Source organism: Callospermophilus lateralis, chromosome 5 (genome assembly GCF_048772815.1).
Source record: "Callospermophilus lateralis isolate mCalLat2 chromosome 5, mCalLat2.hap1, whole genome shotgun sequence".
Classification (NCBI taxonomy): domain Eukaryota; kingdom Metazoa; phylum Chordata; class Mammalia; order Rodentia; family Sciuridae; genus Callospermophilus; species Callospermophilus lateralis.
Window position 1 is genome coordinate 108,397,729 of NC_135309.1, and position 14,927 is coordinate 108,412,655.

Below are 14,927 nucleotides of genomic sequence, written 5' to 3' on the forward strand. Positions count from 1 at the left end.
TTTTGTATGTTGAAATACAAAATATCTTAACCATCAGTTACCTTCCTTTTGCTTCCTACTTTAGTTAGGGTAATATGTTGATTTTGACTTTTTGAAATTTCATGTGAAGATCATGTTATGTGTATTTGTAGAGGTAGAACTGTCTTGTCTATTAATTTTATTTCAGGGTAGTGAAGGACCGTTATGAAATACCTGTTAATGTAAAGGGACATTGGTCTGACAGGGCTGAGAATCTTCATGCTAGATGCTGCCGTTCGGGAGGTAAAACAGGGCAATGTCCTCGTTTCTGCCTGACCAAGGTTAACAGCTGGTTAATACCTTCGACCTTGCTTTTAATTGACAACCTAGATACAGGATTTATCAGATAGCATAATCTTAAACTCTTTGCCCTACATTTGTTGAAAAGTTGTCCCAGATAAGAAGTATCTATGGTGAGCTGCTAGAAGTCTGTGTGGCCTGTCCATGCTGCCCCTGCTCCTGGGTCAGTCCTGATCACCTGAGCTTCCTACCTAGCCTACATCCTCGGGGCTCGTGGAGTTACCCTTGTTGTGGGTGGTGCTGCTGGCTGTGTTGGGGAGGAACAAGGGGTCTGCCTGCCTAAGGAGTTAGTGGGTTCCTTCAGCTTTATCCTTCAAGACTGAGAGGAGAAACTTCTTCCTGGTCTATTGTGGGGAATGCTGGCTTTCCCTGAGCACCTGTCCCAGTTTTACTGCTATAACTATAACTGACCAAGTTTCTTACTTCTTGTTGGCTGGTACTAGCCATGAAGCTGTCACTCGCCTGCCAATTGCAAATACCTAGGGCACGACATTTTATGTTGTCCTTTTTTTTTTTTTTTTTTTTTTTTTTAAATTTAAGCCTCTACCCTTGCTTTTTTTAAAATTAATTTTAAGTTTATTTTTATTAGTTATACATGACAGTAGATTGCATTCAATCACTTTGATATATTATACATAGGTGGGATATAATTTCTCATTTTTCTGTGTGTACATGTTGTAGAATCATATTGGTCATGCCATCACATATGTACAGAAAGTGATAACGTCTGTTTCATTCTACTATCTTCCCTATCCTCGAATCTCCTTCCCTCCCTTCCCTTCATTTTCCTCTACCTAATCTGAAGGTAACGCTATTCTTCTCTGGTGCCCCTCTCCTTATTGTAAATTAGCATCCACATATTAGAGAAAACATTCAGCCTTTGGTTTTGTGGGATTGGCTTACTTCTCTTAGCATGATATTCTCCAACTCCAATATTTACTGGCAAATGACATAATTTTACTCTTCTTTAAAGCTGAGTGATATTCCATTGAGAATGTATACCACATTTTCGTTAACCATGCATCTATTGAGGGACACTTAGGTTGGTTCCATAGTCTAGCTATTGTGAATTGAGCTGCTATAAATGTTGATATGGCTATGTCACTATTGTATGCTGACTTTAAGTCTTTGGGTATTAACCAAGGAGTGGGATAGCTGGGTCAAATGGTTGTTTTATTCCAAATTTTCTGAAGAATCTCCATACTGCTTTCCATAGTGGTTGCACTAATTTGCAGTCCCACCAGCAATGTATCAGTGTACTTTTTCACCATATCTTCTCCAATATTTATTATTGCCTGTATTCTTTATGATTGCCATTCTTACAGGAGTGAGATGACATCTTAGAGTAGTTTTGATCTGCATTTCTCTAACTGCTAGAGATGTTGAACACTTTCTCATATATGTGTTGATCAATTGTATTTCTTCATCTGTGAAGTGTCTGTTCAGTTCCTTAGCCCATTTATTGATTGGGTTATTTATTTATTTTTTGCTGTTGCTGTTAAGTTTTTTGAGTTCTTTATATATCCTAGAGATTAATGCTTTATTGGAGGTAGATGTGGTAAAGATTTTCTCCCAATCTGTGGGAAAAAATCTACACACAGATATACATGCACACACACACACACATACACACATACATAGCTCTCCTCACTTTATTAATTGTTTCCTTTGCTGAGAAAAAGCTTTTTAATTTGAATCCATCTCATTTTTTATTTCTTGATTTTTGTGCAGGGTGAGAGAGGTTTAATTTCATTTTGCTACATATGGATTTCCAGTTTTGCCAGCGCTTTTTTTTAAGTCAACTTCTAATTTTTTTGATCATCTTGTATATCTTTTCTCCATTGTATCCCCCTTTAAAGTAATTTAGAAAAAAAAAAGAACCAAACTCTAAATAAGTACTTAAATTCCAAGTTCTTATATTTAAGAGGCTTTCAGTTTGGGGTTGGGGTGAGAAAACAAGTTCTCTCAGAAAAGTATAATTGCTCTAGGAGTCATTTGCAGATCACACTGTGAGCATACTGCAGACTTGACAGTGGATGGATCAGGAGAAGCTTCTAGAAAGAAGTGCCCCCTGGAGCTGTGAACTAATACAGGGAAGGCTTCCAGATGGCGGAAATATATGCAGTAAGGACTCCTGAACTGGAGGATGCATCAGGGGAAATGCTGGTCATTTTTTAGTCCTGGAAGTATAGGTGTGTGTGTGTGTGTGTGTGTGTGTGTGTGTGTGTGTGTACATGTACATCTGTGTGTAGTGGTGGTGGTGATACAGGAATATAGGCATGAGAGGCAGGCAAACTGGCGGGACATATACAAGAGGCTCCTCCCTGACTGCTCTACAGCTGTTTGTAATATTAATAGTAATTAAATTATTATTTTAGAATGGTCATTCTGGAGGGAGTATAGAGAATAGATTTGCAGGGCCAAGTGGAAAGTTGGGAACCAGCCAGGGGTCTGCTGAAAGGAATGCAGCAGATGGGCTGCACCACAGCAGTGTAATGAGCTGGAAGAGGTGGAGACAGGTGAGTCCTTTCCTGAAGGTGCAGGGTTTAATTGGGGCCAGAGGTAAGGGAGAAGTCTAATTGATTCCTCCTTTCCCTGGGTATGTCTGTAGGTGGGATAGGCCTTAGGACAAGCAGAATTGACCAAAAAATGTACTCAGTTTTGGGCAGGTTGAGTTTGGATGGACCTGTGAGGCAGCCAGGTAAAGAGGGCTGCAGTTGGATGGTGGAATGTGATGGACATCATTATCCAAAGTACATGTATGAAGACACGAATTGGGTGTCAACCTACTTTATATACAAACAGAGATATGAAAAATTGTGTATATATATATGTGTGTGTAATAAGAATTATAATGCAAAAAGTACATGTATAAAGACATGAATTGGTGTGAACATATTTTACATACAAAGATATGAAAAATTGTGCCCTATATGTGTAATAAAAATTATAATGCATTCCACTGTTGTGTATTTAAAAAAATAAAATCAATTAATTAAAAAAGAGGGCTGCAGTCGCTAAACTAAAAAAATGGCTAGAAATTTAATTCCCTTTAGTTCCATATTAATAATGTGTGTATTTTATAGTACATCTAGATACATTTTTGTATTTATCTACCCTTTAAGGAATATTAGAAGCTGTATTCACATTCCAGCAGAGGGCAGTATTCAACTAATATGAAAACAGTTTTGTCCATTCAGGAGCCCACAGAGATGCAACTGAAAGAACAAAGCATTTTAAGCATAAGGACTTCCTTCCTTTTTCTTTTAAGCATAAACTATTTTTGAGATCTACTAGAAGATTTTTTTAAACGAATTGTGCTTTTCTATGCCTTTTGGGGCAATGAGTGGATGGGGAGCTTGCCTTTGTAGCTGTCATAGGTTATAACTTTAGCCTGGAAATTAAGTCTTCTGCCTTTGGGTGCAATGCATGATTTTATTATTATTCCTATGAACCAATTATGTTTGCATAATTTCATGATTATAATTGCACTTCCAGAATAATAGGTAGCTATCCTGAATTAATTAAATGGACCCAAAAGTCATCTCATTTTTAATATGCTCAGATTAATAGACCATTAGTATTTATTAACCCACAAACTGGCTCTATGTTTTCCTTTGCTTTCTTGTTGTTGTTTGATCTCTCCACCTTAGGAATGCCCGAAGAGCATTGTATAGAACACCAGTCTCATAAGATATTCTGAAAGATAAAGATTCTTTGATCAAATAAATAGAAAATGCTGTATATGAAACCCCACACTGGAGATGCAAATGCATTTAGTGTTTCATAGGTTCCAGGAAGTGATGATTTAGGAAACCCATGCAACCTTATTTGATCTAGCAGATCCTTAGCTTAAAGAAGTCAAATAACCCCTTTCTGTAGTTCTCAACATCTCATAGAAGTATTCTCCAGAAGGCAATTTGAAAAATGCTGCTGCTCTTCATTTCTCCTAACCCCCTTCTCTTTGGACTTATTTCCTCCATTTTCACTATCACCTAGGTTCTTGGCATTCATCAACATAGTAATGTCACACTGGACAGGATCCAGGGAGGTATTTTCAAATGCTTGTGATCACCTTGAAGATTCAAGACACTTCAGGCCTCCCTACACCTCCACTGAAATCGTTTTTGTCTAAAAACTGAATTAATACATATTAATTGTACATTAATGGGATTTGGTGTATTATATCCATACATGCATATGGCATGCATAGATCATATTTCTTTGGAGAGCTACTGCCCTCCTAGAATCTATAGCCATAATGCAAGCCAAGAACAAATACGATGTCACTTACCACTATATAAATCCAGTTGCTTTCTTTCTTTTTATTCTTTTATAGTTAAAAGAAACCATCTGTATGATATGCTGTCTCAGCTTTTGTGTCTCTGGTCTGTAACTTTGTTGTCTTCCCCCCATATTTTCATTAACAAGAAAATAAATTCCAATCACAAAAAAGAGAGAATGACATTATTTTCTCCAGGACTGAGGCAGAGGCTCAGATGTGATCTGCAGGAGGGGCCATGGATCCAAACACAAGACACAGTCTGAGAGGACTATAGGCTCCTTTACCTAACCATGCAGTAAATATCTGAATGCCCATCTATGTCCAGCATTGTTCTAGGCACTGGTTATACAGCAGTAACCAAAAAAAAAAAAAAAAAAAAAAAACAAAAAAAACCCAACCCCCCCACCCAAAACACCAACCAAATAAATAAAAGAAGGAGCAAAGTGAGAAAAGCCCTCTCAAAGAGTTTTCTTTTATTAATTTCCGCCAAGCATTTGTTAGTAGCTGTACTATGTGAGTAGCTGAGCTGAATGAAGTGTGCGCACTCAGAACAGACATACCAGCAGTTCTTGGGAGGGACATTTCTGGGAGTAAGGAATCAGTTTTCTCATTTTATGTATGAGGAAGTGGCAGTACCCAGAGGTCATTATGTTACTTGTCTGAGGTGACACAACTTGCCCAGGCTGTCAGAAGTCAGGTCAGGAGTCTACCCTCTTACCCACCACACTACAACATACCAACTACCCCCATGTAACAGAGGATCTATTGGTTTAAGTGTTTGGAGTACTGTTCTAGAATTTTCTCTAGCATTTGTGTGATGGAAAAAGTATAAACATCAGAATCATTGCTTGGCAGGGAGCTCTATTCCAGATGGTAATCTGTCTCAAATCCTGATGAAGGGAGATTTGTGACCCGCATGCACGGGCTTGTCTAGATGACACATACCTGCAACAAGCAGGCTCTGCTAAAGCCTCAGCTCTGCCCTGGACTAGATTTTCAGCACTATGCAAATTACCCCGCTGTGTTTGCTTTTGCAGAAAATGGCCAATGGAGGTAGAGGTGGGGGTGTCATATGATACTTACTTAATAGTAAAAATAATACAAAAATACAGTATCTAATGAGGTCAATGCTTAGCACATGATGTCTGGTTCTGAGCACAATGCCTATCTATAGTGAGTTCAATTATAAAGGCATAGGTTTTGAGATACCAGAACATGACCATTTATATGACTAGAGGTAAACAGAGTTTTTGCCTGGACATTCTTTAGATGGAGGTATGGCCCTTACCTGTGTACTTTGATTTGTGAGATACAGAGAGGGTTGCATGGTGGATTCTCCTTATTTCCTACAAGGCATTGGGAAGACAAGAATGTTTTTATCCACACCCAATTTCCTCCCCAAGATTTCTCAGTTTAAATATGCTAACTCAGGGTTTTTTAGAACTATTGCATGTGGTTCAATTGTTTTATCAAAATATAGGTCCTTTAAGCCAGGACAGCTGGGGATTGAGGGATTGAGGACAGCAGTTCGAAAACTTTCTGCAGGATGATTATTCAGTTGGGGACACAACCATATCCTAACCCTCACGTTGAATTTCTATCCAAGGTCTTGATTAGTGTCATTTATCTACAAGTAGGGGATTTTGGCATTTTGACATAATTTAATAGGCCAGGCAGAGAAAGACAGATGCTGCATTTCTCAGTCATAGGTGGAAGTAAAAAAAAAAAATGACCACATAGAGAGAGTAGAACAGTGATTACTAGACAGACAGTAGGAAGAGAGAGAAGAGGAGCTAGAGGGAGTTTGGATGACAGCATCAATATACAGTTCCACAGGAGGAATCCATTCTGTGTCTACAGCACAGCACCGTGACTATCGTTTACAACAACGTGTATTTTATAAAGACTAGAAGGGAAGAATTCATAGCCTCCAAAAACAAATGATGGGAATGGTAACTATCCCCATCTGATCATTACACAATGTATCCATCTATCAAATTACCACACTCTATCCCACCCTCCTAGTACAAGAATATGTCAATTTTTTAAAAAAAATTTAAAAATACACAGAGAACATGTCTCCCAGCTTCAGGAAATGATTTGTAGTTGTTTCTTTCATTTTACAGAATACTTCATCCTTTTCTGAGTTTTCTTTAGAGAGTGACTTTGCCAATCTTTTTCTCCTAAAAGGCCCAATTTTCATTGTTAAAGGACCAAAGATAAGATGGAATGTCAAGCTGGTCGGATGCTCATTTTGCATATTATTATAATAATACCAGCATTTTCTCACACAAAAATCCAAATTCTCCTCCTCACCCCCAGTTCATCACGGAATTAAAGGCTCAAACTTTGACCTATAGGGAACTTGAGAGATCATTTAGCTGAACCACTGGATGTGTGAGCTCAGGGCTCAGAGGCTCCTCAGAGCTCACCTAGAGGCAACAAATGCAGTTAACATCTGCTATGGAGCCTTTCTTCCAGCTGGCTCAGGTTAGCAGGCAGGAGAGTCAGCGAAGGATTCTAATGAAGTTGAAAAAAGCTAACCATTTTCTTGAACTGAACTAGAATCTAAGCTTGAAGTCTTAGGGACAAAAAGTAATTCTAAATCAAAATTATGCTCTTACTTCATAAGACTTGGAGCTTCTGCTTAATTGATAACTATAACCAAATCTGGGGGCTGCAAGTATCTTTTTATTCCCCACAACTGTTTTTTTTTTTTTTTTTTTTTACTTTGAGATTTAACGGGGCAAGATTGTGTAGGAGATGTAAAAATCTATATAAGAATATATTAAATATAAAGAGTTGAGTATGGTAGTACATCCCTGTAATCCCAGCAACCAGGGAGGCTGAGGCAGGAGAATATCAAGTTTGAGGTCAGCCTCAGCAACTTAGGGACACCTTCAACAACTTAGTGAGATCCTGTCTGAAAGAATATAAAAGGGCTGAGGATGTGGCTCAGTGGTGAAGGCCTTGTGTTCAATCCCTGGCATAAAAAAAAAAAAAATATATATATATATATATATATATATATATATTTTTAACAGAATATCATATGACTCAACAAGCTCACCCGTAGGTATATATAGGTATATATTCAAAAGAAATAAAAGCATATCTACATAAAAACTTGTACATGGATGTTCATAGCAGCATTGTTCTCATGATAGACATGAAGCGGAAACAACCCAACCCAAATGTCCATCAGCAGAGGTATTAATAAACAAAATGTTGTGTCTATATATATATGGAGGGGGGAGATAACAAAATACTATTTGTCAGTAAAAAAGAATGAACTGCTGATATAGTACTGCAGCATATATGAACGTTGAATCCCTCATGCTAAGTGAAAGAAGACAATCACAAAAGATCTTGGTGGCACACATCCATAATCCCAGCAGCTTGGGAGGCTGAGGCAGGAGGATCATGAGTTCAAAGCTAGCCTCAGCAAAATTGAGGCACTAAGCAACTCAGTGAGACCCTGTCTCTAAATAAAGTACAAAATAGGGCTGGGATGTGGCTCAGTGGCCAAGTGCCCCTGAGTTCAATCCCCAGTACCCCTGCTCCCCCGCAAAAAAATATCTCAAAAAAAGATCTCATATTGTGATTCCATTTATATGGAATGTCCAGGATAACTCCATTGAGACAGAAAGTAGATTAGTGGCTGCCTAGGGCTGGGCTGCAGGAGTGGGTGGTAGTGTGGTTGGGGAGATATGAGATAATGGATGTGGGGTTTCTTGTCATAATGAGAATGTTCTAAACTTGATTGTGGTGATGTGGTATAGCTCTGAATATACTAAAACCAATTGAAACACGTGTGCTAAATGGGTATACTTTATAGTATGTGAATTATACCACAATAAAGCTGTTTTATATATCTCTATAGAAATAATTTATGTATTGATGTAAAATAATTTTAATATATGATTAGGATACTTCTTGCCCTCCTCTTCTGTAGGAGGAATACATACCAAAATTTAATTTAATGGTGGTTATATTGATATTTTTTTATAGTCCTTTTAAAGAGTTCTTGTAACTATTGTTGAAAAAGTATTGGAAGTGATTTAAATTAAAAACTGTATTTCAAAAAGATATCTTACATTCTTTCAGAAATAATGCAGAGAGTAAGTATAAAAACTACATTCTAAAAGAGCATAGTTTGGAGTTCCTCCAGGGCAAGAATTTCTTTTCTCATCTTGATAGCTTTTCCAAGGCTGTAGTTCAGTGGGGATGGGTAGAGCTTGTGAAATTGACTGGAATGTTGGGGCTTTTGAATGAACAAAGCTCATTTTGATATTTCTGTAGATAAATGTCTTATCATTTCTCCCAGTGCATATTTATCCTGGGCAGGCAAAATTAAAGTGCTCATTAGTACTCCCACTTTTAGGAAAAAGCACCTAGTATGTACTAAGCAGCAGATACAAAAATTGGACCAACATCGATTAGAATGTTGGGACAAAAGTTCAAGTGTTATAGTTGTCGCTGAATTAGGAGCCTTTGTTCCCTTTGCCGTTTTGGCTCTCTGGCAGTTGCGAATTGGGTGTGCACACTAGGGTAAACGTTGTAGCAACATGGAGGTGAAGTACTTGCTATGAGGCACCAAGGGACTGACAGCTGGTAGGGCGGGGAGACAGCAAGGGAAGTCACTCATCTATCTGATCACTAATAAAATGGTTCTGGTTGTAATAAAACAGAGCTAGCATTGAAAGTGTTGAATCGGTGAGTCAAAAAGTAAGCAGCTTTCCCCTGCCTGTTCTGCTCTGCAGCTTGCCTGATGATCTACCACATCTTGTCAGCTGTATATATTTTGAGCCTCATAGGTGTTGGTGCAGGAGAGAAGCATTTATTTGTTTGGCACCTAGTATGTGCCAAGATGGAGATACAGATGTTGGGCCAAAATCAATTTGGTCCCAGCCCTCCTGGAATTCATAGCCTATTGGGAGAAAATGAGTCATTCAAAGACTGTGAACTGTTCCCAGTGTATTGCCAAAGGGGGGTACCCAGGGCCTGCTGTAAACAGTCTCAGGGTGGTTTTTTTTTTTTTTTTTTTTTTTTTTTTTTTGGCATTCATGCGGTGGGTTGAGCAAATGGAGAGCATGACCCTTGTTTTCCAGCTGTGTTGTTGATGCTGTTCTGCAGATTGAAGCCAGGCGTGGACTTGGTTGTGGACAGTTGAACCTGAGGGCAGGGCAGCATTGGTGGTCTGGCTGGCTCTGATTAGGATTCTTCTCCCCCTCCTTCCTGGAGAAGGAGTCGGATGGCACAGCCAAATGGCAATTAAAGGAAAATGTGGAGCATCCTGTGTCTTTGGTGTAAGCTTTTTCTTTGCCTAAGCTTAGACACTGGTTCCGTTTTGCAAAAGGAGACAGTAAAACTTGTGAACAGAGTTGAGATTGTTTTAGACAAATCTGCTTCTTAATGACACATTGATATTAATCTTGCAGCTACTTAACCCTGATTAAAAAAAAAAAAAACCTGTTTGCTAATGCTGTGTTACTAGTGAACATAAGTACTGGAGATTAGCTCTTGTTCTATTATAATTTGGCAATAAAAAAACATGTTTATCAAGTTTTGTAAGTCTGATTTAAAGGCGTAATCCTTCCTTTTGGGTGGGCCTCCAAGGCAAGATTAATAGGCCTTGAACACAGAATAGCTAGAGTTACTGATACCATTATCTGCTGAAGGTTGCTATAGCAATCAGTGGTTTAATTGCACTATGCAATTGGTGGTTCTTGGGTTGGTGTAAACGGATCCCACTAATTTAGCAGAAACTCTCCTGGAGTAATTTAATTAAACTCTGGTAAAATGAGTGCTAAATTGAAAGCTCTAAGATATAGTTCTGCTTAGTCCTAGATTAATTAAAGATATATTATTATCCTGAATCTGCACATTGTCACAAAGATTTGTAAGTTATTTTAAAAATGAATTATACTTTCTGTGAAAAGTTATTAGCTTTAATATAGTTTGTAGCAGTTGCTTTAAAATGAAAAAAATCACAGTTGATGATAAGAAAAAAAAAAATGTAGGCATGGCAATGTCCAGTGATCAGCACAGCAACCTTTTGGGGCAGGAGAGGGGAGGAAACTGAACCTAAGCTACTGGGTGTGAACATGTCATCTTTTTCATAAACAATCTGGAATAAATGTGTACCATTCTGAATAAATGCTATCTGTATGGACTTTTTCAGAAATGAAGTATAATGATCATTTAGGAGCTTATGGTATGAGACGGCTTTGAAGAAATATCCTATAATGGGGGCTGGGATTGTAGCTCAGTGGTAGGGCGCTTGCTTAGCATGTGTGAGGTACTAGGTTTGATCCTCAGCACCACATAAGAATAAATTTAAAAACAAGTGCATTGTGAAAAAAAAAAAATCTTAAAGAAAAGAAATATCCTATAATGGGCAAAATAAAAGTGTGACTCTCAATGTCTAATGCAGATGTATCTGTTGAAACTTTGGTTCTGGTTATCCTTCCCTCCTTCTTTTTAACACCTTGGAGTTAATCTCTACTTACTCCAATTTTTACAATGTGAGTGTATGAGTTTCAAGATCAAACCTCTGCTGTGTGCCTAAAATGTGGTGCATGCCATTCCAGGTGATTCACATTAGTATTCTGCATCTGTGCAGTGGGACAAAAAACATTAAACTTGCATTTTGGATTTTGGCATGTACAAGGAGGCTTTTAAAAAGTGAAGAAGTTGGCCTATTTAGATAGTCATATCCCTGGCAATGTCATTTACGCAGATGTTACTCTGCTGCCACCTGGAGGCCTTGTGTGGGATGTGCATGTAAAAGCTGGCAGGGATGCTGGGTAACATGAACTGTCCAGGCTGGGTGTCAGCCACAGCCCTATCCCTGGGACTCCCTCCCTGTTGAGAATTGTTCTCATAGTCACAGAATATCAGGGTTATTACATCTTTATTTTTTATCATGGAAGCTAATATACAGTATGAATTCAAGAGTGATATACTGTTTTGTAGTGTAATTATAGTATTCTTTTTTTTAATTTTTAAAATTTGTTTTAATTAGTTATACATGACAGTAGAATGCATTTATACACTTTGATGTATCATACATAGATGGGATATAATTTCTCATTTTTCTGAGTGTACATGTTATAAAATCATATTGGTCATGCAGTCACATTTATATATATAGTAATAATGTCTGTTTCATTCTACTACATTTCCTATCCCCACATTCCCTCTCCGCCCCTCCCATCACTTCCTTCTACCTAATGTAAGGTAATTCTATTCTTCTCTAGTGCCCCCCACTTCCTATTGTGAATTAGCATTCGCATATTAGAGAAAACATTTGGCCTTTGGTTTTATGGGATTGGCTTACTTCTCTTAGCATGATATTATCCAACTCCAATCATTTACTGGCAAATGCCATAATTTGACTCTTCTTTAAAGCTGAGTAATATTTCATTGAGTTTATATAGCACATTTTCTTTATCTGTGCATCTATTGAGGGACACCTAAGTTGGCTCCATAGTCTAGCTACTGTGAATTGAGCTGCTATAAACATTGATGTGGCTGTATCACTATAGTATGCTGATTTTTAAGTCCTTTGGGTATAAACCAAAGAGTGGGATAGCTGGGTCAAATGGTGATTCCATTCCCAATTTTCTGAGGAATCTCTTGATATAAAACAAATTTAAAATTTTTGTTAAGCATTCTTACACTAAGCTATATCTCCCGACCATTTTTATTTTTTATTTTGAAACAGGATCTTGCTAACTTGCCCAGGCTGTCCTCAAAATTGCAATCTTCCTGCCTCAGCCTAACAAGTAACTGTGATTACAGGCATGCATCAGCACATCCAGCTGTTAAGCAGACTTAAAAACAAAAAACAAACAGCAACAACAACAAAAATATGATAAGTGGGATTGTGGCTTTCTGCTCCATCTTGTCTCATTAAGTAATGAGTAACTCCACCTTTGTCATTTATGACTCTTATTATTTATGATTTGTCATGGAGAGCCATGTAAATGAAGCTCCATATCCCTTTTCTAAACAGAATGGATGGAAACTCCTGGCTGTAGGAAGAGCTTGAGTAAATCTACTTGGAGGTTTGAGGCACTAGGGAACTGAAATCAGTAGGAGTAGTAGAGTTGGGAAAGTCTAGTTAATACATTTTCTAGGAAAACTGTTGGTATTTCATCAGGATTTGCATCTTGTAGGACCTTGGTGACCAGAAGGTGAGATTCCAGAAAAGAGCCTCGGGCTCCACAGTGTTGTGTATTTATACAAATTCAGATTGAAGGTTTTCAGTCATCTGCCCCTGCTAGGGATGTCAACACTTATTTTCCCCACTCCCAAACCTGCTCCTGGGGGTTATTTCGACAGTAGTGGCTCTTGTTTCCAGGCAACTGAGTATTTGGGAAGAGAACCAATCAGTCAAGCCACAGAGAGAAATGTCCCCTTAAATGGACCTTCCTGTTCATCCCAGAACATCCTGACCACCACGGTTTCCAGGAAAACCTTTACAGAGAGAGGACTCCTGGGGTGCCTAGGGCTGGACACTGCTCAGCTCAGCTCAGGGTGGCCCCGGCGGCTGGCTGAGGCTGGAGCTGAGGGCTGCACTGGTGTGTTCTGCTCTCAGCACTGAGCCATCAAAAGCCAGACCTTTTCTAGAATGCATAATGCTCTTTTGAAAGTTCTCCTGAGACATTGAAATCTGTGGTGTTTGAGGAAATAGATGAGTGGGATTTTCTCAGGTGGGTACAAGTCACGTTCTCAGTCTGTGCTATTTTTTGGAGAGGGGTACTGGGGATTGAACTCAGGGCATTTGACCACTGAGCCACATCCCCAGGCCTATTTTATATTTTATTTAAAGACAGGGTCTCATTGAGTTGCTTAGCACTTCTTTGTTGCTGAGGCTGGCATTCAATTTGCTATCCTCCTGTCTCAGCCTCCCGAGCTGCTGGCTTTACGTGTGCGAGCCACCCGCCTGGCAATCTGGGCTATTTTGAAGAGCCTTCGGTAGTGAGCAGCCTTCCTCTGGCACCGAAGGCATTTATTTATTTAATGATCCTTCTTTCCCCCCAGGATTTCCTGTGAGAGCTCCTGGGATTGTTTACATTTTGATCTGCACAAATACCAGAGGTGATAGAGTAGTCTACTCTGAGGAAAGAGGATTTTAAAGAAGCTTTATCTAAAAAACAAACAAACAAACTTAGCTAGCACTACAGACAGCTCCTGGCACTCATTTATTATATTTGTTATCTAGTTTATTTTTTTCTTCCTTCTTCTTTTTTTAACCAACAAGTTCTAATCAGCAGATCCTGATGAGAATTATTTCTTTTGCAGAGATTAAGAATGTGGGGTCCAGTAGATCGACAACCAAAAAGGAGGATGTAAAGGTAATGAATGATTCCCTTCTTCACTTTTTTAAAAAAAAAAAATTTGTACATTTATCCAGAGTTAAAGTGGAATGAAGATCTAGTTGTCATAAAAATAGAAATAAAATCAACAAACAGGCATGTGCCTAAAGCCACTTTTAGAATAATTTGAAATCCAGTTTCCTTTATCAGATTCTCAGTCTCTACCCTTTATGACTAAATGCAAAATGATTGAATTCATTTTCCAAAACAAATTTTACTTAAAGTTTGATATATATGGCTATCTGCCCATACTAAGTTTTACCTATGGACAATTTTCAGGTGTATTTCTGCTTAGGGAAGATCTCTTTTTTTATTTTTAGTTCTTAAATAATATTAATTATGAACAGGACTAGTTTTCTGTTTACATGATGTGATTCATGTAACATGTTTTTACTGATGCTTCCCGAGATTGTTTTTCTAGTTTGCAAAAATAAAATAAAAACATTAAGTATAGCATTATATATAATAATAATAATAAAAAATACCTCATCTGACTTTATCTTTCTTAGTGTGTCAAAAGCCTGGAGGTTCAATCGAGTGAACATGAGGACCAGGAGAATCTAGATTTGGGTATGTTCCAAAACATTGCTTTCCCTGCACTTATGGGGGTATCACAGATCAGATATACCGTGGACAAGAAGAAAATATGTTTTAATATAAAATATTCCTTCCTGGAAACCTTGTCTACTTTTTAAAACCTATCCAGACAAAATTTCTTTGAAGCATCAGTCATAATATTATGACTTTAGGGACAGGATTCCATTTAAAATCTAAAAAAACAACCAAGTCATCAGAGATTTTTCTGAGCAGTGTTCCCTTGCCAAATACTGGCTTGAGGTTTGTCATGGTTGCCTTGTGATTCCTATGAAGAGGCACTGCCAGATTCATTTCAGGAAAGCAACTGAGCCACTGGTAGAAGGTGAACAGTGGAATTGAAA

General features: G+C 38.2%; 1 protein-coding gene across 1 annotated transcript in view; it reads left to right on the top strand.

Moving 5' to 3' along the window:
- Arhgef28 (Rho guanine nucleotide exchange factor 28) overlaps window positions 1-14,927 on the top strand; it is a 290,628-nt gene that overhangs the window by 139,847 nt on the left and 135,854 nt on the right. Inside the window, exons 8-9 of the mRNA XM_076857144.2 lie at window positions 13,916-13,968; window positions 14,499-14,559. Of these exons, the coding sequence (XP_076713259.2) occupies window positions 13,916-13,968; window positions 14,499-14,559 (114 nt within the window). The remainder of the gene's footprint in view (window positions 1-13,915; window positions 13,969-14,498; window positions 14,560-14,927) is intronic.